Below are 22735 nucleotides of genomic sequence, written 5' to 3'. Positions count from 1 at the left end.
TAAGAGCTATAATTATTATATTTATTATGCATTATCATATGTGAGCATCTGTTTTTCAGGGACATAGGCTGTACCTGCAGTATTGAAAATATGTATCAATTTTTTAAACTGTGTAGACTAGGCTACAAGCACAGATGCTATTCCCTTTTGTGAGGACACACAGGAAATTGGACTGGGAATTGCTGAGAGCAAATTGTTCTGCAAGTTTGCATAATAAAAGCATAAGTTAATATAGCTGATCTCCAGAGATCTCAGATCTCACATTTCTACACAGAGATGTGTAGGTCTCACATACCTATATCATCAGGTATGATGTAGGACAGTAGAATTAATTTTGATTTCCCACACTCAAACTCTGCTCAAACCAATTAATCTATTTCCCAGTTTATTTTATGTACTGTCTGATAAAAAATTAAGCAAAATAAAATTGTATTGTAGGAAATCACAGCTCAGGTCATACCAGCCACAGATTCTAGCAGATGTCTCCAAAACTGAAACTCCTGTATTTTACGCTCTTCATAATAGTGTTATGTGATGTCCATTATAGGTGTACAAACAGGAAGAAAACACTTGCAAATATGAGTTCTTATATAATTTAAATGTAATGACTTCTCTCTACGAGACCTCCCCTCTTACCCAGCTGATGTAGCTAGAAGTATCTCCAGAAACAAAGAAAAAAATATGCAGAGAAAATTTTATTCATTAGAAGAAGAAAACCTATTTCAACTTGAAAAAAATTATATACAGGTGTATGCTTATGTGTTTATGTCTATATTTTAACCTTGATGTACAATCTCCAGAGAATCTCCTGTGATAAAATACTGCAAAAAAGTACAAAGTAATCAACAAACAAAACTGGAAAGCTAATAGAGCAATATTTGTTATAATTTTGTTGATGATCTTGTTCTATTTGCCTAGAAAAAGATGAACCATGCATGTCAGGTTACTGGTAGTCCACACAGTATCAGTCATTAAGTACTTTTCACCATTCTAGATGGCTAGAACACAGAACACCTATCAGCAAGGGAATTGCAGAGACACACGGGGATTTTGCCTTATAAATAAGGCTGACAGGATCTGAAATTAATGGATAACATGTTTAAGTATCCTCAATACACATGCAGAAACAAATTCACAAAGATGAAAGACAGACTTTGTGATTTCATCCTGTTACTTTCACTATCAAAACACACAATAAAAGCAGTAAGATGTGAGAAGATTTAGAAAAACACATCAGACCTTGAGTCAAGAGAATCACATTTTCCACTGACGTTCAGTGATGTTTTGAACCCAGTGACAATGACTATTGCAAACCAGGTATAATCCAACAAAATTCACTCTGAATAGAGACTATACATGTATTGTAAGCACTAAAATATCATCTATTTTAGGTTAATTTTATAGAGTTACAGGTATTGTAGATAATGTATATATAATCCAAATTAAAGGGGTTATTGTTGGTTTGTTTCATTGTGAATGCTTAGGAGGTTTGCTCCTTTGTCTTTATTTTGTTGGTTTTTTAACAGATGAGTTGCCTGATTTCATACTTTAGTGTTTGAGATGTCCATAATGTCATGTGCATTGTCCATAGCTGGAGAACACTATCCTGAAATGATTATTTTACATTATCAATGAAATAGTCAACAAGAAAGTTATTGCACACTTTGACAGACTATTAATATCAGTTTTAAAGCTTTATTAGGCAAAACTCCCTAGTGTTAGCATCTCTAAACCAAAAATCACATCTCTAGGAGTTGTAACACCAAGCTTACTTTCTCATCTCCTGGTTTTGGTGGCACGTTGGTGCTGCCAGCAGGCTCCTTCAAATTGGTTCATTTGTGTGAAGGCACTCAAGAGAAAGGAGACCCCTGATGGCTGCTGTGGTATTTGCAGACTCAGAACAGAATGAAGGGAAGCTGGCAACAGAATTTAGGTGTGAAAGTATTTACATCTAGATTTGAGACTAATTTTTCCTCATATATCAGTATTAACATACACTGTGCAGCTTTCAGCACTGCCTAAGTAGAAATAACTAGAGTTTTGTAGGCTACATTCTAAAGAAATGTCTTGGGTCACGTTTTACAAGGACAACTTTGTCACTAAGGTTGTGTAAAGGAATTTCAGACACATGACTTCACAATTCTTGCAGAAATTTGACAACAGAAATTCCATGCATCTTGAAAAGTCAATTGAAATCAGATAGTTAACTTTTTCCTTAAATAACTAGCTCTTACTTCCTCTATGATTTTCCTTATGAGGAACTGAGGCAAATGATAAGAGAACCATCTTACCTTATAACAAAATACACTCGGGTACAATAAGATGTCAAGGATGAAATATCCTAGATACAAGTGTACATTACATGTTAATATCCTCTTTTCTGGCCTGACAGTTCATGGTCTCAGCTCTTGCAGACATCAAATAAGAAAAATCTCTGTCTCAGAGGAATTGTCAATGTAGATAAAATATTTTAAATATTTTGGACTTAATGCTCCCCTCACATTTTAAATTACTAAAATTTTTCTACAAAGCAAAGCTTTCTTTCAAGTAAACACAGATTCTTGAACTTCTTAACTACAATTTAAATACCATGTAGAAAAACAAATATATACTGTGATTTAATCAGAAATATGTTAATAGATGTCACTAAGCAGTACACTCAGGGAGAGCTACCCCACTGAGGTAGATGGCAAATGCAGATGTTTAGCATAAAGAAAGAACAGGGTAAAATAATAAAAAGTGGGTATTTCTGCATTCCAACAGCTTTCAAGCAAGGCAGGTGTATGAACCTACACTCCAACTGGAAAGCAAGAAAAATAATTTAACCATGGTACAGTGCTTTACCTGTCTTTGCATCTCTTCAATCTGTCGCTGGGGGATACTTTGCAGAATACTGTACATTTCAGGCATCTTCTCTTCAGGGATGACAACAGAGGCCCTATAAGTAAAGAAATCATATAGCAAGGTGAGAAGAAAGAAATCCTACACTGAAAGAAGTTTTCCAGAAGAAGTTTTCATTAAAAGACTGCTTTTCCAACCCAGAATCTTGTCCTATTTTAACAAGACATTCAAAAGACATAAGCAAAAAGAAGCAGTCTTCTTTCAGTGTAACAAAATATTCCACAGCAATTCCTTCCCAACACAGCCAGTCTGCCCACAGATAATGCTACCTAAGTCTGTAGACTAATCTGTCCAGACAATCAAGTAACTATGGAAGAGAGAAAGATTCAGAAATTCTGAATTCTCATCTATGGATTGCCACTGACTTGCTGTCAGCAGAGATTTTTGGAATAAACAAACAGTAATAGCATATACAGTGTTACAAATAAATAATTTTTTTACATATTATCCCTATCCCAAGATCATGTAACTTGCCAGAGTGCATAGAAAAATAATCTAAACTCCTAAAATGTACTCAGTCACAAAGTAATAATATCTTTCCATCTCAGATAAACTTGGGAATCATGGTGCAATACAGAGAATTAGTATTTCTGTGATGCCATATTTAGTATATATTTTCCTTGAAAGAGCCTGAATAGAGACCAGTCCCCATTGAATTCAAGCCCAAGATTATACAGCAAATCTGGTTTAGAAGAAAAAATGACTGGCTACAGAATCAAATGCTCTGTCATATTAGCCTCATTTATTTTCCTCTCCTATTTTTGATACGTAATAGATCAGAGGCAAAGACAGTGTGCATCTTATTCTGTATTTCATTTCCTGTAACCCACAGTACACTCAACTTATCACACATATTTGGTGCAAATCACTGAGGCAGTGAACTACAGGCAGTGGTTCAATGTACAACAGTGAGGGTACAGACCTCTTCCAGTCCAGGACCTCAGAGAAAGGCAAAATGTAGGAGTCAGCAATGATGACTGGGACACAGCCAGCTTGAAGAACATCACTCAGCACAGCCTGGCCCAGGCGGGCTCCACGTAGAACAACACAGAACGTAGACTCCTGTCAAAAAATGGTATCCAACATACAGATGAGGAAAAAAAGGAAATGTATTTGCATTGTGTGTGTGTATGTATATATGCATCATGATTTCCTGCCCTTCCCTTCATTTAAAAAAAAAAACAAAAAACAACCAAGTCAAAAGGAAAACCAAGTTGCCCTGTGCAATCAATATATTCTGAATGATTAGCTAATTAAAAAATTTTTACTAATTCAAAAAAACTTTATCTTCCAGAGAATAGGAAAAATATCAGAAGTGAAGGAATGAGAAATGGACTGGTAGGACAATTCTGTGCTTTATTTTAATAGCCAAACTTTAGAATTCAGTTAAGAAAACTCAAGGAGAAAAAGAAATTTAAAATATTTCAAAGGTTTGGCACAAGATGAGCAACAATTGAGATAAACTTATTTGAGTATAAACTGGATAGAGCCAACTTAATATTCTTCTATTATAAGGCAGTGCAGCTCTATGGATAGCAAGGAAGTAAAATATTTAATATCTCAAGTCATCTGACAGGTTTGGCAGCATTTTCACAGGTAAATTAAGGAATCAGGGACTAGAAAAAGTCCTCACAGGCTTTACAGTTACATAAATTACAATTACAGAACTCCAAATATAAAGTAGTTAGCAGTGGCTCACAAGTAAAACAGCGATGAACCGAGTAATCTTTCCTAAGTGCAGCAGCATTCAATGTGTCCCTTATTTAACTGAGCAGCAGAATTAATACCATACTTATCAGACCTCACAATACCTATGATTTTGTAGGATTAGCAGGTATAATGGATACCAGGATTAGACTTTTGACATCTTATGCATAAATCAACTAAGAAATACTGATACATATAGAATTCAACACTTAGAGAAAAATAGCAAACTGCACAAATATAAAGCATGAAGTAACTAGCTAAGATTTGTACTTTGCAGAAGAGGACATTTTCTACCAAAGTACAGGCAAAGAAAGGGTATTCATGCGACTGAAATGTGTTATTGTTGAAAAAACAAATCACTCCACCCACAGGTAATATCACAGCCCAAAAAGACATACAATTGATGAAATCTGAAGGATTCACTCACTCTTCACAGTAACAAAAAAACCTCAGAGCAGGGTTCAGTCTTGGGCAATGCACTTCCAGTGGTAAGTAAAGGATGATCACTTACCTTGAAAGTATAAACTACAAGAAAAGATTAAATCTATCAATGCTACTTATTCTGAAGGAATGAGTGCAGGAGGAAGGGAGTTTCAAAGATAAAAAAAGTTGTCGCAGAAAACAATATAATCCATTTACTCATGTCCACAACACACAAGACAAAATGCCATGTGTTTAACCTGAATCAGAGAAGACTTCTTGACTATGTTGCACTCACCCCGAATTTAGGGACTTTGGGTCTCACTGCCACTGAGGAATCTTGCTACAGATTCAAGATCTCAAAATAAATGCTAGTAGAATTCAGCTACACAACAGGGAAAATCCCAAGTCAGTATTATCCCTAAGCTTAAGAAAGAAAAATTATAAAGTTGATACAGGGTTTCCCACAGACAAGAAAACATTTTTCCAGCTTGTGTTCCATGGCCTGAAGAAAAGGAGCCAGAATGCTCAGCAGGACAGCAAAACATCAAGACGGAACTAGGAAATACAAGGGGTTTTGCTGACTCTTCACTTGTTTCCTGATGCAATCATAAGACCTGTGTTCATACCCACAGAGTACTAAGAGCCTTGAAAAATCTCATCCAAGAGAAGACTGCAAACAGGAAGTATTAACAACCCAGAAGTCCAAGAGTCTGTCTAGTAAGACATCTGTAAAGGCAGTGCTGGAAAGGATGAACTGTGATCCAAGTCCCCCTTCCCCCACTCTTAGACAGGAAGAGAAGGAAAAGAAGGGTGTGGGGAATGGAAGGAGCCGAGAGAATGAAAACACATTTTAACCATTGGTTCACTAGATCACACAGGAGCAGGTGGAAGAGACTAGTAAGGTCTGGGAGAGACAAAAAGGATTAAAAAAAAAGCCCAGATGTGGACACACATGCTCATCTGCCCAGATAACCATTTTTCCTGTCTAGACAAAGGTTACTATAAATACATCTCCTCACATCACCACTGTTATCAGCCAGACATTCCAAAGGGAAATGCAGGGGAAAGTATTTTAACAATCTCGGCATGTGCCAGCTCTCTTCTGAGTATAAAATCATATATAGCAAGATATAGATACAGATTCCCCGACTTGCTATCCTTTAGCAATTCAGTCTGTATTTAAAGATCTAAAGCAAACAAGTTATATTTTTTACTCAAAGTTTAGGACTCACAGTGACCCTTTCCTCCCTCTCCTCCTCCTCCACATGGAATTTTAAACATATTTCCTATGAAACATAACAGGAGGGGTGGAAACTTTGCCTTTCCTCAGCTTGTTTGTTATTTTACCAGCATTTGCTGAAGTTCAAAGACAGATTATATGCTGGTGGCTGCAGACAGAGCACAGTGGCCTGTGGCATAACTCACTTCACCACACTGCATGCCAAAGCACCTCTGTAAGTGAATTGCCAAGAGACATAGGTGTCTGGGAACACCATCTAGTTTTATCTTCACTGACACATCAAAAGGCCTCTGGAAGTTGGGCCAAGGCCATGAAACACATTTCACCTAGATGTTTTCATAGCTGCATGCTGACAAGCCTTCTAGCTCACTCTGTCATATCTACACAGACAGTTTTGTACAATTTAACTACTAAGCTGCATACAAAAGGATGTAATCTGACTAACTCTACTTAAATGTAACACTCTTGCTGTTAAAAGTTCATTTTAATCTTCTATCCAATTGACAAAGCCATCTTCAGCTCCAAGCTTCATCTAGCAAGGACTGGACTGTCGTATTTGAGAAATTAATTCCAAATTCATGCCTGCTGAAAGTGTTTTTGCCAGATATTTTGGAAGGTGTAGATTCCAATGTTCCTTTCCAGTTTTGAAGTGAGCAACTTTATCTGCCTCCTAAAGTTTTTCCTCCCATTTCTCCACTTCAGCATCCCATTGCTGCTGGATTTGGCAGTATCTTTTGTGTAATTTTTTTAAGTTTACATGACACTGTCTCGCGTTACTAAACCACCATGATGAGTCTCATATAAGCACAGTCTGCATGTAAGTTTGAGTACATAGTTTTTGGTCCTCTTAAGGATAAAGTTAGGTTATAATAGGTTATAATACTTCAAATTATGCAGTTTTAAAACATATCCATGTTTTTATTAATTAGATACAAGGAAGTACCCTGCCACTGCTAAACAGGAACAGAATCACAGCTAAGGAAGACACCACTGGGAAGAGGAGTCTGCAGGAGAGACAGCCTTACCTGAAGCACCTGGGGATAATCAAAGACTTGATTCTTGTAGCAGCGTTTGCGCACAGCAGGGACCCCATCTGACAGGTTTGTGCATTTGTCCAGGACCAGCACCGAGTCCCCATTCTCAGCCTGCAGAGCCTCCAACTCCAAGCGGTATTCTGGGTGCAGAGCCATTTGAGATGACAGAATGAAATACCTGCGAGGGCTGAAAAAACACAGCCAGGTCACCTGACAGCACTGCAAGTTTACTTCCAAGATGCTCAAGAACACATTTCCTTCCATTCTGGAAAAGCAGAGCAAGAGTAACTAAATGTGGACATGCTGCCAAGCCCGTATTTTCAGACAACACTGGAAAGGCTAATGATGAAATATAATTAAGTCTGGGATAGTAAGTGGCTCAGCATTTACAATTCTGAATAAATTTGTACTTGGTAAGAGTGCTTATTACATCAGAATAGACACTTGCATTATAACTCCTATTATAAACTTAGAGAAATATTATTTAGCTGCATTTTAAATCAGCCTGCTACTGATACCAGGATTGCTTGTACTTTTGTTTGGTGTTTGTGTACTAAAACAAAGTAGATAGGACACTGAGTGCTTCTAGTTTCTCCTCCCATATATGCTCTCACGAATTTTAATTGAGAAAAGATGCTGAACTGACAACTCAGTATTTAGCATTTAGCTTATTTAGTCTTGATATGGTGACAGCAGCAATAGAGTAAACTCACTTTTTAACTGTGATTCAGTTCTGTCCCTTGGGGCAATATAGAGGCAACATTTCCAAGGAAAAGTTGAATGCCCATATGGTGTATGTTATCCCATACACTCTCAACTGCTACCATGCTCCAAAACCATGAATATTTAAAATGTGATGAACATTTTGCATACTGACATATTTTAAAACACTAATTAACACTGGAGGTAAACCATACAGGAATACAAGTTCAAATTAGGTGCTTGCTGCTTAAAAAAAGTTATACCAATACTGGAAAATAGCGTGTCATATAATTGTTATACTCATCTACTTGGGTTTCCTTTTAAGACAGTTCAGCTAAAGTCAGACTGCTCCAACCACTCCCCAGTGAAAGGAATACACATAATGAGTGAGTGCCCCCATGCTGCCAAAAGAACACAGGAAGCACGAGGCCTGTATTTAGGATTCCAGTTCTACTCCATGTGATGCCATCTTTAATTTACAGCTCTGAAAACACACAAACACACACTTTATAAAGTCAGACCTCTCCTGTTGCTCTTCTCACCTCTTCTACTCATTTTCATACTGTCACTATGCACAGATGCATAGTATTTTTTTTAAACATTCTTTCTCACAAGTCTCCAGCTGCTACCAACTTGCTACCAGCTGAAATGGATTTTAAGCAATTCAATTAAAAAGGCAAGTAAATCAACCCCCCTCAGTTCAGCTCTGTAAGAGGCCTTAAAAAAGGAAATAATGATACAGATGAGTGATAATAAATGCATATAACCAGCTAAAAAAAAGAAGTATGTTTGTGTGTGTTTATGTTTAAAAGCAAATTTTGCCTTGAAACTGTCATCACTCTATGACACTCAAAATCTAGCTTCTCCAACATTGCTACAAAGGAAAGTACATACCATCTCCCAAGAAATAACCCACTAACATAGTGTGATGAAAAGGTTTATCCCAAGCAAGCCTGGATTCTGAGCAGTGTGTCCTCGTCCCTCCCCTCCTGCAAAGAGCAGTCGAGGCTGGGAACCCGTCCCGCTAGTAACGCTGATGGCCACTGGATGGCACTCCGGACACCAGGCTGCCCAACACAATTTTAAAAAAAGCCGGTTTTGAGAAACAATCTCCAACACCTTTACTGAACACAAGACCTACTTCTCTTATTCGACCCAAAATGAGACACAGAGTTTATCTGACTACATGGACATGAACAGTACTACTGTTTCTCTCTTTACAACTGGTTCTATACATGCTGGAGCCTATCATCACATTCACGCCCTCCAGACAGAAACACAAAGCATGCTTTCACTCTGACAGTGTAGTAACACCTGCGACCTACGAACAATCAGCGGGGATGCAACCAGATGTCACTCGCTGGCCTGCTCCAAGGGCATCACAAGCAGGGACATAAAGGGTGCGAGCAAAGAAAACCACTGCTGCACAAGTTTGTCCTGACTGCACTACTGTACTTGGAATAGCCAAGAGCAACAGCAAGAGCACTGCCCTTACCAGGAGATGCAACTGAACCCTAAGACTGGTAACTTTTGTGTCCAACAGAGGCTGCATCATTTCAATCAGTTTTCAATTTCATACTCTCTACAGAACACTGTAAGAAGGACCTAAAGTTTCCACATTTGTAAACGTGATCTTCACAATGAGCAGACAGATCATTGATCCCCATTGCCTCTGTCTGCCCATCTTTTAAACCCTAACAGAGGTAAGACCTTGTTACGGTGAAACTTTTTCAGCTGTGTAATTACCAGATTTATGAAATATAAAAAGAACAGCCTTCCATAACCAGTTAAAACATGTCTTCCAGACTTCCACATCCTCTTGTTCTGAAGACATTAACAGATTAGAGAAGCCACCATTGCCAGGGTAGCTCACTTCAATGACTAATTACATGCTCTGAGGAAATCAGTGTTTATTTCCTAACTGTCTTGCTTTACTTCCAGCTACAAGGTTCACGGAGGGAAGGGCTGTGTTGTTTGTGTTTATGTCTTACTCCATTACATTAAAAAAAAACCAAAATCAGTACTTTAAGCTCTGGATGTATGTATTCCAATAATCACACATACAAATTTTCATCCTTCTCTTTCATGAGCTTAATTACAGGTCAGGTGCAAATGGTGGGTGTTATATCAGGCTGGCAACCTGTCACAGTGGTATTCCTCAGGGCTCCAGCTTAGGGCCTGAGCTCTTCCACGTCTTCATAAATAAATTGGACACAGGACTGGAAGGGATACTAAGTTTGTCAATAACAAAAAATTGGGAGGAGCTGTTGGCTCCCTTGAAGGCAGAGAAGCTCTGCAAAGAGACCTCAACAAATCAAAGGGCTAGGCAGTCACCAACAGTAGGCAGTTAAACAAGGACGAGTGCCAGGCTGCACCTGGGACAGGCCAAACCTGGATGTATGGACAGCCTGGGAAATTAGAGGCTGGAGAGCAGTCCTGTGGACAGACACCTGGGAGTCCTAGTCAATGGCAAGCTGAATATGAGTCAGCAGTGCCCTGGCAGCCAGGAGGGCCAGCCATGTCCTGGGGTGCATCAGGCAGCTGGTCAAAGGAGGGGATTGTCCCACTCTGAGTCCTCTGCACAGTTTTGCACACCACAATATAAGAAAAGTATAAAGCTATTAGAGGGAGCAGTTGGTAATTGAATCAAGACCATTAGCACTGGAACCATCAGCACTGAAAGCATCATCTATTTTAGTAGCAAGAGGTGTTAAAAACAACTCTTACAAAATTGCCCAAGCTCACCAGAAAGTTAGTAGCTGTTTGTTTTTTTTTTTATAATCATCAATACAAAATATGATATTGAATACACTTTGCACAATTCATGGAAACTACTTTACCCTGGTCCTCTTTCTGGTAGATCAACTTCTCCTGACAACGGACTGTAAACAGGAATACTGACATCGTAGCCTTGCCGGTAAGTCCAAGTGGAGAAGCCTCCACCAGCCAAGAGAGCTCTGGAAAATACAAGAAAGTAAGTTTAAACTGAGAATGTAGAACATTCAAACTCCAGCAGTTCACTGCTTGTCATTATCAGAACAAGAAGGTGCATGCTCTGAGGTAAGCTGTTCCCTCAGCAGTTGTCAGTGGCATGTTTTCATGCTGGTTTTTGGTTGACTTTAGTTTCTGTGATCTTAGTTTACTACTAAATTGGATCTAGTCACCAACAGAGTACTTAGAATCATATATGATCATGGAGGAATGGACCATTTTTGCATTAATATAGGAAAATCTAATATATTGCTGTCATTGTTGCAATTTTGAAGCTTACATATCCTAAGACAACTTTAATCTGAAGAAAAACATTCTTAATTATTTATACTAGTTAAGATATTCTTTGATGCCTGTACTAAAATTTGGTATAGCACAACTTTCAAATTGTTTGAGACAAGTTATATTTCAGATACAAATCACAGTACAGTAACAGTATTTTAGCATCTTACAGTGACTTTAGACTTCACAGGATGGAAAATTAAATGAAGTTATTTGCAACTGTATTTTCAAAGTTATCATACTAGTGATATTTATTTCCTTTTTATATTACACAAAAATTCTGTAAACAGAAAACATGAAAACAAGAAATCTGTATGTCATGACACTAAGTTCCAACAGTAGAAGTGGCCTGCGACTACATATATTCTAGAGATCATGGAAATAATCAAGGACTGATAAATTAAAATGCAATTCAACCTTCCAACAGGATGACCTGTATCATGCCTTTTCCTAGATGGGACAACCTTTTGCCACACAGAAATGCTTTAAGAAACAAAAGAGAACGACAGGTATAGAAGAAAGCAGTATATCATACAAAATTCCAGAAAAAGAAAGGTTTGCTACTATCTCCTATCACAAATCAAGCCTCTCTGAAAGATGCTAGCAGAGGACAACAGTTTTTCTGTTGCCATTTCATGTCCAGTGACCAGGTGGCATCAGGAACACATTATCCTAGATCCAAAAGAAGCTCAGATGCAGCTTCTTTTGTGAGACTTCTCAAAAAGCTGATCAAACTTTCTCAGTCCTTTGTCACTCAACAGGAGCGTGTGCTATACTTTTAGCTGCTTCTGGGATACTGGTACCATATTTTTCAATTCCCGTTTATCTCCTCTGTGGAAAGGAGCAGGGCACAAATACATTACTAGACAAGGCACTAAAGAAAGGATCTTGAGGAGCTGTTCCCATTGTTGCAGCTATGATTACAGTGAAAAGCCTTACTGTCACAGTTCAGGTCAGAGCAGGCACAGGTCTCAGTAATCAGAACACACACAGGAACCAAAAGTCAATATGAGACTGGATGAGGCACCAACAATGCATTAGCTAAAATTCTTAGTTTCAGATATCACTGAATGAAATCCTTGATAAGGTGTTTGGAGAAGCAGTTTTCCACAAATGTTAGATAATAGATTACCATTATACCAATTATCACCCAAGATCTTTCCCATCAGAACAAGACACTCAGGATGAACACAAGTATGTTGTGCCTGTTCTAATCCCCATCAGATGCACCACAGGATGCTTCACTTCCTTCTCTGACCTGCAGCACAATTGTTCAACATTCAAACACCATGATCGCACTTTGCCATAAATGTGATTCTTTATTCAGAACACAAATTATGACAGGAACAAAAATAAACTTGAGAACCAGATGATAAATTAAGTACATGCTCAGTTTAGAATTTATGTTCCAAATAATTTCTAATTCCTTTCCAATGTCCCCCATCCCCCGGCTTTTGGTGACATGTACAACAATGCTGTGACTAGGTCCCACAGTTGAAGCTGCATGTTCTATGTCTTATCCGTATTAATTCAGTTACCAGAAGAGAGAAAAAAGATTGGCTTGAGTGTTACTGTTCTTGCACTTTATATCTCCCTTCTCTTTTTTAACACCCCCTCCCCCCAAACTGGGAAACCAGAACCAGATTGTTTTAATAGGATCCAGTGAAAACACAACAGCACCTCATCAGCCTTGAGAAAGCAGGTGTGTGTCATGCAGACTTTTACCTAAATAAACCCACAGGGAACCAACACCAGTTAAGTAACTCCACTTGGATTTTCATTGTACAGTGCATTAAGAGAGTAGGAATATTAACTCCTAATGTACTCAAGACAAATAATCTTTCAGTTGCACTAATCAGCAAGGAATGACTGTCCCTGAGCAACTTTTCACCACTTTTCAAATATTGATCCTTTCTTCTCTCCTTGAAGTGCTCCAGCTGGCCTGTAATCTAAATGTTTCTGTCCAACTGCCATCTGCAGTAGCTTTCTGCCAAACTTCACAAGTCACTGAACCCAATTCACTGACTGAAACAGAAATAAATAAGAAGTATCTTAGTTCATAAATCCAATTCTACAGCACCAGAATAGCTTTGCAAAAGAAATAATTTTAACCTCATCATTGTACCAAATCCAACAGTACTAATTAACAGATAACAGAGCTTATCTTTTAAGATTTTTGGCAGGAGATTATGTATGTTATGGCAGCTAATACTAGCAACATAACCTCCATGCCCATAAGGCAAACTTTCACCTTTGAAATTATGGAATAAAGCACTTTTACACTGTCTTTGGAAATTGGATTTAAGGATTTAATAAACAAAGAACTTCTTAGTGAAGCACCTTAGCCAAGAACTCTTCCAGAAGTAAAATTATTACATAACTGAACTGCCCGCTGTGTATAAGGTCTTACTTTACCTGATCAATATTCTGCAGCAAATTAATAGAACACAAGTCTATTAAACCTCATGATCCATTACAGTTCAACTGTGTATGATGTCTCAGACACGTTGACTAGAAGGCAGGCCACACTCCCTGTTCAAACTTCACAAATATCACCTGTGTATATCCTAAGTGACCCACAAACTCCCACAAATGCAGTACTTCTGGTGTTGTCATGGTACATAAGTCAGATGTACCACAATCAGTCATTCAAAAACAACTGAACTCTGCCAGCATGCCTTTATTTTGGCCAGCAGCTTCTTACCCTGTGCTGCTACAAACAACTGTCTTTCACATGTGGTTAACTACCCACTCCTAACACCTTTAGACATTCTCAAATTAAAAAAACACACCCACATCGCTTGTTCCTTTAGAAATAAACTAAGAACTCCAAAGGTCTCCATACTGATAGCTCACACTGCATCACTCAGGTCTCTCCAGGACTAGGTCCACACTCCCAACTTCTTTCACAGGTCCCTCATCTTCACACCTGTGACCTGTAGAATAGGTTCTGTACATCAAACAGTCCAACTGTTGACTGTCTACAAAAAGGAATGTCCATTTTTTCCATCCCAAGCATTGTTATTGCCTCTCTTATGTATTACAGCTCATGATCATACAGCTGTGGACTGAGTCAGATTGGCAAACTACAACAGCTGAATGCCAAAAAAGACAATTTTTTTACTTAAATTACTCAGCTTTCCATGTTAGCATGACAAATACTTAGGAGAAACACCTACCAAAATAATAGGCTTTCTGCCTGCTAAGCCAAGGCATGCAAGGCCAAATGTAAACGGAGATTTCAGATCAAGAAGTAAAAATAAAAAGTTCTGTAGCATATCTACTACATTCAGTTAATAAATTCACTTCTTTGACAGACACATGTATCCATAAACATGCAGTCCTCGCCATGGTCAAATGAAAATTCTCCATAAGTATAAATGTAAGATAACAAATGCAAGTATTTACTAACAGATTAACAGACTTGTTTACATGAGACTGATGCTTGACTGCCCTCTCCAGGCTAACCCATACATCCAACGTTTCATACAGAGAAGGAAAAAACTAAAGCCTTATTTCACAGTGATGTAATTACAATGAGAAAATTTACTCTTTAAACATGTGCAGAAAAAAAAATCTGTTCCAGTACTGGAGGATGTTTTTAATTGTCTTTGCTGAAAATAAATCAAGATACACTTCACAGACTTCACAGACAACCATCTTAGCAAAGAATCCATACCTCAGGCAAGACTTTATTAACATTTGACAGAAGAGAGTTAACTTTGACCTTCAGGAAAAGCACTGGTTACAATGGATGTAACTCAGCAGAACTAAGCACACACAGGCTGACATATTAGAAACATCTTCAGCAACAGGATCGCCTTCCTCTTATGCCAGCTTTCTTTGCCTTACAACCTCCTTTCCTCTTCCTAACTAAACTATCCTGCAAGTGGAAATTGAGCTCAGAATGTATGCCTTTTAAGTTCCTGGCAAATATTTTTAAAGCACACTTGCCAGAGAATAACTAAGAGCATTTGCCCAATTACTGATATAGTCTAATTATTAAGATAACAAAAACTACTGAAATTCAGCATAGTTTTGTCAAGCAGAGCAGCTGCTTTAAAATGCCCTTGAAGCACCTGACTTCTACTAGAAAGATGCTGCTACAATCATCTTTGAATTTCTAATTTGCATCAAACAGGACATTCTGTAAACCATTCATAATCAGTTACACACCAGATCAAATTCTCCAACCTTATAGCAAATCCAACACTTAAAAGCAAACTGTCAGCCACAAAATTGAGGATGGAGCTAAACTATCAGACTTCAAATGTAAACACCTCTTCTATAGAAGGCTTTACTTTCCTTTTTTAAGAAGTAAGCAAGTCATAGTCTATCTTTGTAAAGTTTAAGGAGCACATCCTTTGCTATCAATTGCGCTTCTGAGCTTGTCACTTCTTCAGTGGCACTTAAACCCAGATCTGTCCATCACACAGCACAACACATACCTATCTCTAGGAACATCTAGGGCGGTGTTATAATCTGGTGGCCCTCCAGGCAGCATATTGAAGAGCAAATGATTTGTGCCTCGATCCCACCTACAGCAAAAGAAGAAACAAACTGCAATTAGAAGGTTGTTCTCTACATAGAGACAAGTTCTGTCAAAGCCTAGCGCTGGCATTAACTCACTTCATTCTCCCCTCCTGCATTAGACTTACATTTTTTCACTTTGTGCTCTTTACATTCACACACCGAAGTTTCAGCACATACCTGGACAACTGTGCCAAAGCCTGGGCTGTCTCTTTGATACGGAGGGCGTTCTGATTGAGGACATCTATGGATGGCACAAAAAGGCAGGCCCGGTTGACATCGTCCGTGTAGAACTCACTGTCAGAGATAGCCGTCAGCAGCTCGTTGTACTCCCTGGAAATGGTGTTGCTCACCAACGTCCCATATTCATCCACATACTTTTTCAGTGAATAGATGTACACTTTGATTTTGTTCTTGGGATTGAAGCCACATCTGTAGACATCAAAACAGGTGTGCATCCTGCAGCTGAGGTCTCCCCGCTCAGGAATGGGGCTATCAGCAGGAAGCTTGACCACGGGCACATCATGGACGCTACGTTTTTCAACGGTCCAGTCACTGGATGATTCAATGGAGTGAGGCCAGAACTGGAACATTCCTGTGGCAATTAGGCCAAGCAGAACTATGGAAAAGAGAGTGATGTAATAGATGCGATGCTTGGTTTTCATCCTTGGGATGAGGGCTGGACCCCGGGTGTTATATTTGGTCGAGGCACACATAATGGCATCAATTAACTCTTGTCTCTACAAAATAGAGAGACAGGTTTCAGGATGAACTCTACAAGAGATACATAGTTACCACAACGCAGAGAAACACGCAGTTACTCCTTCCAGGAAAGGGTCTTTGCCTCAGCAGATTGAAGTAGGCTTTCTTCAGATGCTCATGAGTCCCACTGGAATGCAAGATGCCAAATGGGACTGCCACTTGGCAAGCACCAACTGGGCCTGATCTGCTGGGTCTGGCTGTAATGAAATTACGTGGGCCAATTAACAACCACAAGCCAGAAAAAGGCACAGCTTGGGCAGAAGGAGGGAGAGGAAATCTCAGACACTGCAGAAGTGGTGAGGCCTGATAGGTCCCACCACACCTACAACAGAGCACATTCAGAGGGAACGCTAATAAAAAAACCAAAATGCTTTTCTACAGAAGAGAAACAGCCTGGATACCTACAAAGGGCTTATAACAGGGCATCTCACAAAACTTAGGATTGTTTCTAAGGTAACAGTGCTTCTAAACTGAATTTCATAGGAGCCCCACCATATCTGATTAGAATGATGGTGAACTACCTCTGGCAAGGAAAAGGAATTAATCTGTCATCTTTCTGAATGTGCCTTGTGAGGCATAAAAGTGTTCTATGAACTGCCATTACAGCCACATTGAGAAAAGCATTTAAATAGTTCACTATAGCCTGAACTACACCTGAAATGAAAAACATGACATAATATAAAGTATCACAAACTACTGTCATCTTTGATATTTCTTACAAGCTCCTACACAAAGAACTGTCGTTCCTGCATTAACTACAGACTGAAAAATCGGCAAGCAACAACTTCCTTAGGTTTTCAACTAAAACCTTCATAATAAGGAAATTCAACCTGAACTCTCCATAATGAGAGCTTTTTAAGAGTAATAAGTATGTTTTCCAAAAAAGGAATGTGAACAGTATAATTATGCATTTTTCTTTTGGACAAATGGGATGTTTTCTTGCTTTCTGAAACTAGAAAGAAAGTCTGACATATAAACTGTCCAGTAGATAACAAATATGAATAAAGGAAGTCTAAACGAACAAAAGAAGCATTAATATCATCATTAATCAAACGGTGCAACAAAGTGAATTATGTTTATTTTGTGTTCATAACAAAAAACTGTTAGGATGGGATGGCTAATGCATGACTTGACTGTACTTACACACAGTAGCTCTAAAATATTCTCAGATGCTAATAAGCATTCCGCTTTTAACGACTCTTCTCATCACTTTATGTCCACAATCTGATTCTGGAGGAAGCTTCTAAAATCTCCTGTACAAGGCAATACATGTGTCACGCTGTTATCAGGACAGAAGCCAGAATGCTACATTACTATCAGCTTTCCAACTAAAAACTTTCCATATGCTTCCGACTGTTAACCACTTCCTTTATTCCTCCTTCCTGACATCAGCCATGCGATGAGCCTTTCAGTCACCCGGCGGACCTGCCCGGCCCCGAGCGCGGCTGGAAGAAGCCTCAGCGGAAGGCACCTCTCCATCCGCGGGAACGTTCCCCCTGCACAGCGCACATCCCCCCTGGGCAACCGCGAGCACGGCACAAGGTCTGCTCGCACTTGGAGTGAGGGAAGAAACGGGAGCAAGACGCAGCACGCAGAGAGGCGGCGACAGCACTACGGGGCGCAAGGGCGGAGGGACGGGACGGGAAGGGACGAGCCGCCTTCCGAGCGGCGCGGCGGGCGGGCCCAAGCCAGCCCGGAACCCGGCCGGCAGGAGCCGTGCCGCCGGCCCACAGCGGCTCCCGCAGCGGCGGCTCTCCCGCCCGCCGCCCGCCGCCGCACTCACCTCCGCCCGCTGCCGCCGGCGCCGCCCGGCCGCGCCCCGCCCGCCGCGGCCGCTCCGCGCGGGCCCGCCCCGGCCCGAGCAGTGCGCACGCGCGGCGCCGGCCCCGGCGGGCAGCGCCCCCCCGCGGCGGGAGGGCGGCGCGCAGCGGGGCGCGGCCCGCGGCTGCCCCGGCCGGGGCGGGAGCCGCGCAGCGAGCGCCTGCCCGGGCACCGCCGCCACCCCGGCTCCCAACACATCCGCCTTCTTGGCTCGCTTGCCTCCAGCCCTGCGTGCCTTTCCACACTGTATCGGCCTGTCTCCTTGACCAAGGGCCTCTGGGTCATGTGCCGCTTTCTGCTGGATCACGCTATTTCAGTCAGGAAATATCCCAAATCTACACCTTCCCCAAACCCCTAAAATTAACAGGAAGCATCTTCTTGTAACAGAAGACAGAGAAGGACATATTTGTTGGATAAAACTCCAGCCATGTGGAAATCAGAGACACTGGTTTCATTCCCAAAAATGGGAGCTGACTAGGTCTGTAGGCCAAATAAAACCCAAAACAAAACAAAACAAACAAACAACAAAAAAAGCCAACCAACAAAAAAAACCAAACAAACAAAAACATAAGAAAGGCAAAAAAATAAAACAACAACAAATCAAAACCACTGAAGCAGGTAAGATCATAGAATGGTTTGAGTTGAAAGCAGCTTTGCTTCTATAGGCAAAGACACATTCCACCAGACCAGTTCGCTCAAAGCCCCTCCAACCTGGATTTGAATGCTTCCAGGAATGGTGGATTCCCAACTTCTCTGGGCCATCTGTGCCTCACCACCCTCTTTCAGTTTGAAACCATTCCCCCTTACCCTATCACTACATGCCTTTGAAAAATGTCCCTCTCCAGCTTTCTTGTAGGCTCCCTTCAGAAGGGCTGCTCCAAGGTCCCCCCAGAGCATTCTCTTCTCCAGCTGAACAATCCCAAAATGCTGCAGCCAAACAGTGAGCAGGACAATGGTACAATGGAGATATTCCAACAGCAGCAGTGTGGTGTCCCTGCATGTGACACCACGTTCTTCATCCTTCTCTGAACTCTGAGCTGAAACAGCAGACCCACGGCTGACTTTGTATCTCTCACCTGTAAGCAAGTGTCAGCTGTTAGGACTGGAACTGTTTCAACTGTTACAGTTTAAGCAATAAAGTTTTCAACAATTATGTCCTGCCACAAAAAGTTCTCCTGCTGCAGCCCCTTCAGCTGCCTGATCTCTGAGTCAGATTTTCCAGTCTCTCTGCCCCTGGGATAAAATGCAGGCCAGCTCTGCTTCTATCTTGTAATCCTTGGTGCTTTAAAAGACTCTTACCATGTGTATCTCATGACAGAGTCAGCTTTTGTATTTTTCCCCTTTTCGATTTTTCTAGTAGCCATTTTTATAGATTTGTATCTTATGTGCAATGATGACGTGATGGTGTGGTATCCTATAATGTGTTTGTGAAAGGATGGGGGTTTACACCTATCCCTGCTCTAAGCCTCTAAACTGAATCTGTCACACACACAGTACAGTGTCCTTAAACAGCCTTGACTGTCAGCAGTAGATTAGTTCTCATTCACTTCACCTGCCCTTGGGAAAACTGCTTTCTGCAAAGCCATCCACATGCACACACAGACAGCTCGGCGCTCCCACAAAAAAAGCCAAACACTGTCACTGCAGCGCTTTCTTCTGTTTCTTTCAACTTCTCACACACGTGGCATTGCAGGTGATGTAGCATTCTCCTCAGACTCACTGCTACCTTCTTCATCTTGTCTGTGACATTCAAACCAGCAACAGACAGCACTCACAGATCTCAAAGCACCTTTCTGAGCACCGCTACTGGCTTTTTCCTCTGGTGCTGGATTCTTCCTCCTTGCAAGTACGAATTAGCGGGGCTTGTTAGAACACATAAGGTTTCTGGGCGTAACCCATCAGCTTCCAATTGCTGCAAGCTGCCCCATTCACAAATCAGAGGCAGGAGCCCTCCTTCAGGAGGCTGGTTGGAGCGGGTCCGATTTTGTGAATTGGAAGGCGCCCCATTCATGCGTTGGGGCTGCTCCGATGAGCGCTGGATCTCTGCAGTTATGGGATTCACCAGCATGAGCAGTGCTTGGATGTGCCCGAGCCAAGGAGAAGGGTTCCCAGCCTGTCGCGTGACAGGGACACTGGCTGCTCCACGTGCAGCGGCGGGGAGCAGGGGAGGGGGTCACCCAACGCAGCCCGCAGCAGCCCACGCAGTGCCCGCGGGCGCTTCCTCTGCCTCCCCGCTCTGCCAGCGAGATAAAAGCGCATCGAATCAATTGTAGCTGAAATATTCACGGAGACTTGATGATCCTTTTATCCCTGTAGGAAAATTTGAAAATCGATGCAGTTTTATTAAAAGCTATATTAAACAAATTCAGGAGGAATCAGCTATATAGCAAGAAAAATGGAGGATGTAGTCTGTCTTGATAGAGATTTCCCTGAAACCACATCAGGGAGCCTGTTTATATTCTAGTGATGTAGCTAAGCCAGACAAGTCTGCGGCACAGCATCTATTTTTAGACACCAGGTTGCCATTTTTAGCTTGTGAAAATATTCATCAGCATCTGGATAACCAACTATCAGTTTTTATAAATGCATGGGAGAAATCAGATACTTCACTTCTCTTTGCTTTGCCCTTTTATGTTCTGCCTTCTGTGGCTCTTTGGGAGTCATTTGGAATTTGTTTTTCAGGGCTTTACCATGACACCATACATTTGCCGGCTGTCGTATACAGCAATCCTGCATTTTCTATTGGGATGATCAGAGGAGAAAACCTTCTGCTAGCAACAGTGTCTCCACATGTAAAGACACTGCATGTGAGATTCTGGTGCACCTTGTGCAGTCAGTGATGGAAACAGCACATTCTGAAAACACCTTTATAATAAAAGGAGGTAATTTAAAAAAGCAAATACGAAGAGGAAATCTAAAGATTTGAGAACATTCCCTTCGACATTATTTTCCACATATGGCATAGTATAACTAAAAACTCATAGCTTAGTTTGTCCTTCTGAAAATTTTGTTATTGGCTACTGCCAATATATAAGGTACTGAACTAAATTAAAGAGTTTCTACTATTAGAGAAAGGAGGATATTGTAACAGCCAGGTCCTTGCTTTGGTTCACTGTTGTTAAAGTCTTACAACCAAATGGTAACCTCATTTATATCAGTGAAGTTTTTAACTAGTCTGATCAATTGGCAGTTGTCTAGCAGCCAATTGCATGGTTTTCTCTCTTGATCTAGTCCATCATGCACTTCCAGTGCTACTGGTTTGTGATGGCTGGCACTGGTCAAAACAGTGATTTAAATTATGTCTGTAACTCTTACTTTACTGCATTCCTGAGATGAAAGGAAAAAGAAGTGTAAATATACTTAGAAGTGATACTGCAATAGCTCCCACTGAGGGATATGAGACACAAGGAAATTCAGTTAGGCAAGAGTACCCTTCAAAGATACTATTAATCTGGCAGAAAGATGCAGATAGAAACAATCTGCAAGGGTGTGTTCCCTCTCCCTAAAGCTTTCAGCTGTCATGGTCTGCAGAGGCATTAATCTTTAATCAATTGAATGCCTTCTGCAGTGAGGCATCCAGGGAAAGGACAGGTCATAACAAGCACTCGCCTAGAATAACTAAGCAGTCGTGCATGAGCTGTGCCATCAGACCTTGCTGGATAGCAGCAGGGAATAGACAGAGACCTAAAAATAGCCTTTCCTTGCAGTGTTTTTCCAGACTATTTTTGATTCTTCATTTTGATAAGGTCGACTGGCTATTTGCTAAAAATAACCAATCCCGGCAAACTGAGGACAAAAAGTATTTATAACCTCCTCAGACTCTTTAGTACATTTGCTGGCTGCAAATAATCTAGGATCTTGTCATCAGTCAGTTGCCAGTGTTTTATGTAAGTCAGTAATAAATAAAGCATTAATTGGAATGGAAAATGAGTCTGTCTTGCCACTTTGATTTTCTAAGATGGAACACATTCTGTATATAATCCTTGTAGGTTACCTTGCCCTATTCTTCATGTGGTCTGAATTGCTTCAGAAATAATCAAAACAACCTCTTGTTAGGTTAGCCAATTTTACAAAAATAGCTGCATGTGTAATTAAAAGTACAAAACCAGTTTTGTATGCCTGATACTTCAGATGAAGCAATTTTCAGGGGTGTGATTCACATAGCTTCCTCCATGAGAGGTTTTTTATCATAGAGCCTCTATGTGCTACTCTCTCTGACGAAATGAAACCACCACTCCGCCAACAGGATGAGAGCAACAGAGGGATTCTGTAACCAAGTAACTGGAAGAGGACTGCAGAGAAGAAGATATAAATGATAATTTGACCCCAAGGCAGGTTTCAA

At 40.6% G+C, this 22735-nt stretch overlaps 1 protein-coding gene across 2 annotated transcripts in view; it reads right to left on the bottom strand.

Moving 5' to 3' along the window:
* Positions 1–18442, bottom strand: part of EXT2 (exostosin glycosyltransferase 2) — a 71900-nt gene extending 53458 nt beyond the window's left edge. The window contains exons 1-8 of one of the 2 annotated variants that reach the window (XM_021533226.4): positions 18356–18442; positions 17716–17825; positions 15991–16550; positions 15729–15818; positions 10848–10964; positions 7297–7492; positions 3824–3963; positions 2845–2938 (exon numbers count right to left, since the gene is read on the bottom strand). In XM_021533226.4, coding sequence (XP_021388901.1) covers positions 2845–2938; positions 3824–3963; positions 7297–7492; positions 10848–10964; positions 15729–15818; positions 15991–16526 — 1173 coding nt within the window. In that variant the 5' untranslated portion in view covers positions 16527–16550; positions 17716–17825; positions 18356–18442. The remainder of the gene's footprint in view (positions 1–2844; positions 2939–3823; positions 3964–7296; positions 7493–10847; positions 10965–15728; positions 15819–15990; positions 16551–17715; positions 17826–18355) is intronic. The other variant, XM_021533227.4, reaches the window with a different exon arrangement.
* Positions 18443–22735: the final 4293 nt, after the last annotated feature.

The sequence above is a fragment of the Lonchura striata genome, chromosome 5 (genome assembly GCF_050655825.1).
Source record: "Lonchura striata isolate lonStrDom1 chromosome 5, ASM5065582v1, whole genome shotgun sequence".
NCBI lineage: Eukaryota > Metazoa > Chordata > Aves > Passeriformes > Estrildidae > Lonchura > Lonchura striata.
The sequence above is the reverse complement of the archived record's forward strand: the minus strand, read 5'-3'. Positions and strand labels throughout refer to the sequence as shown.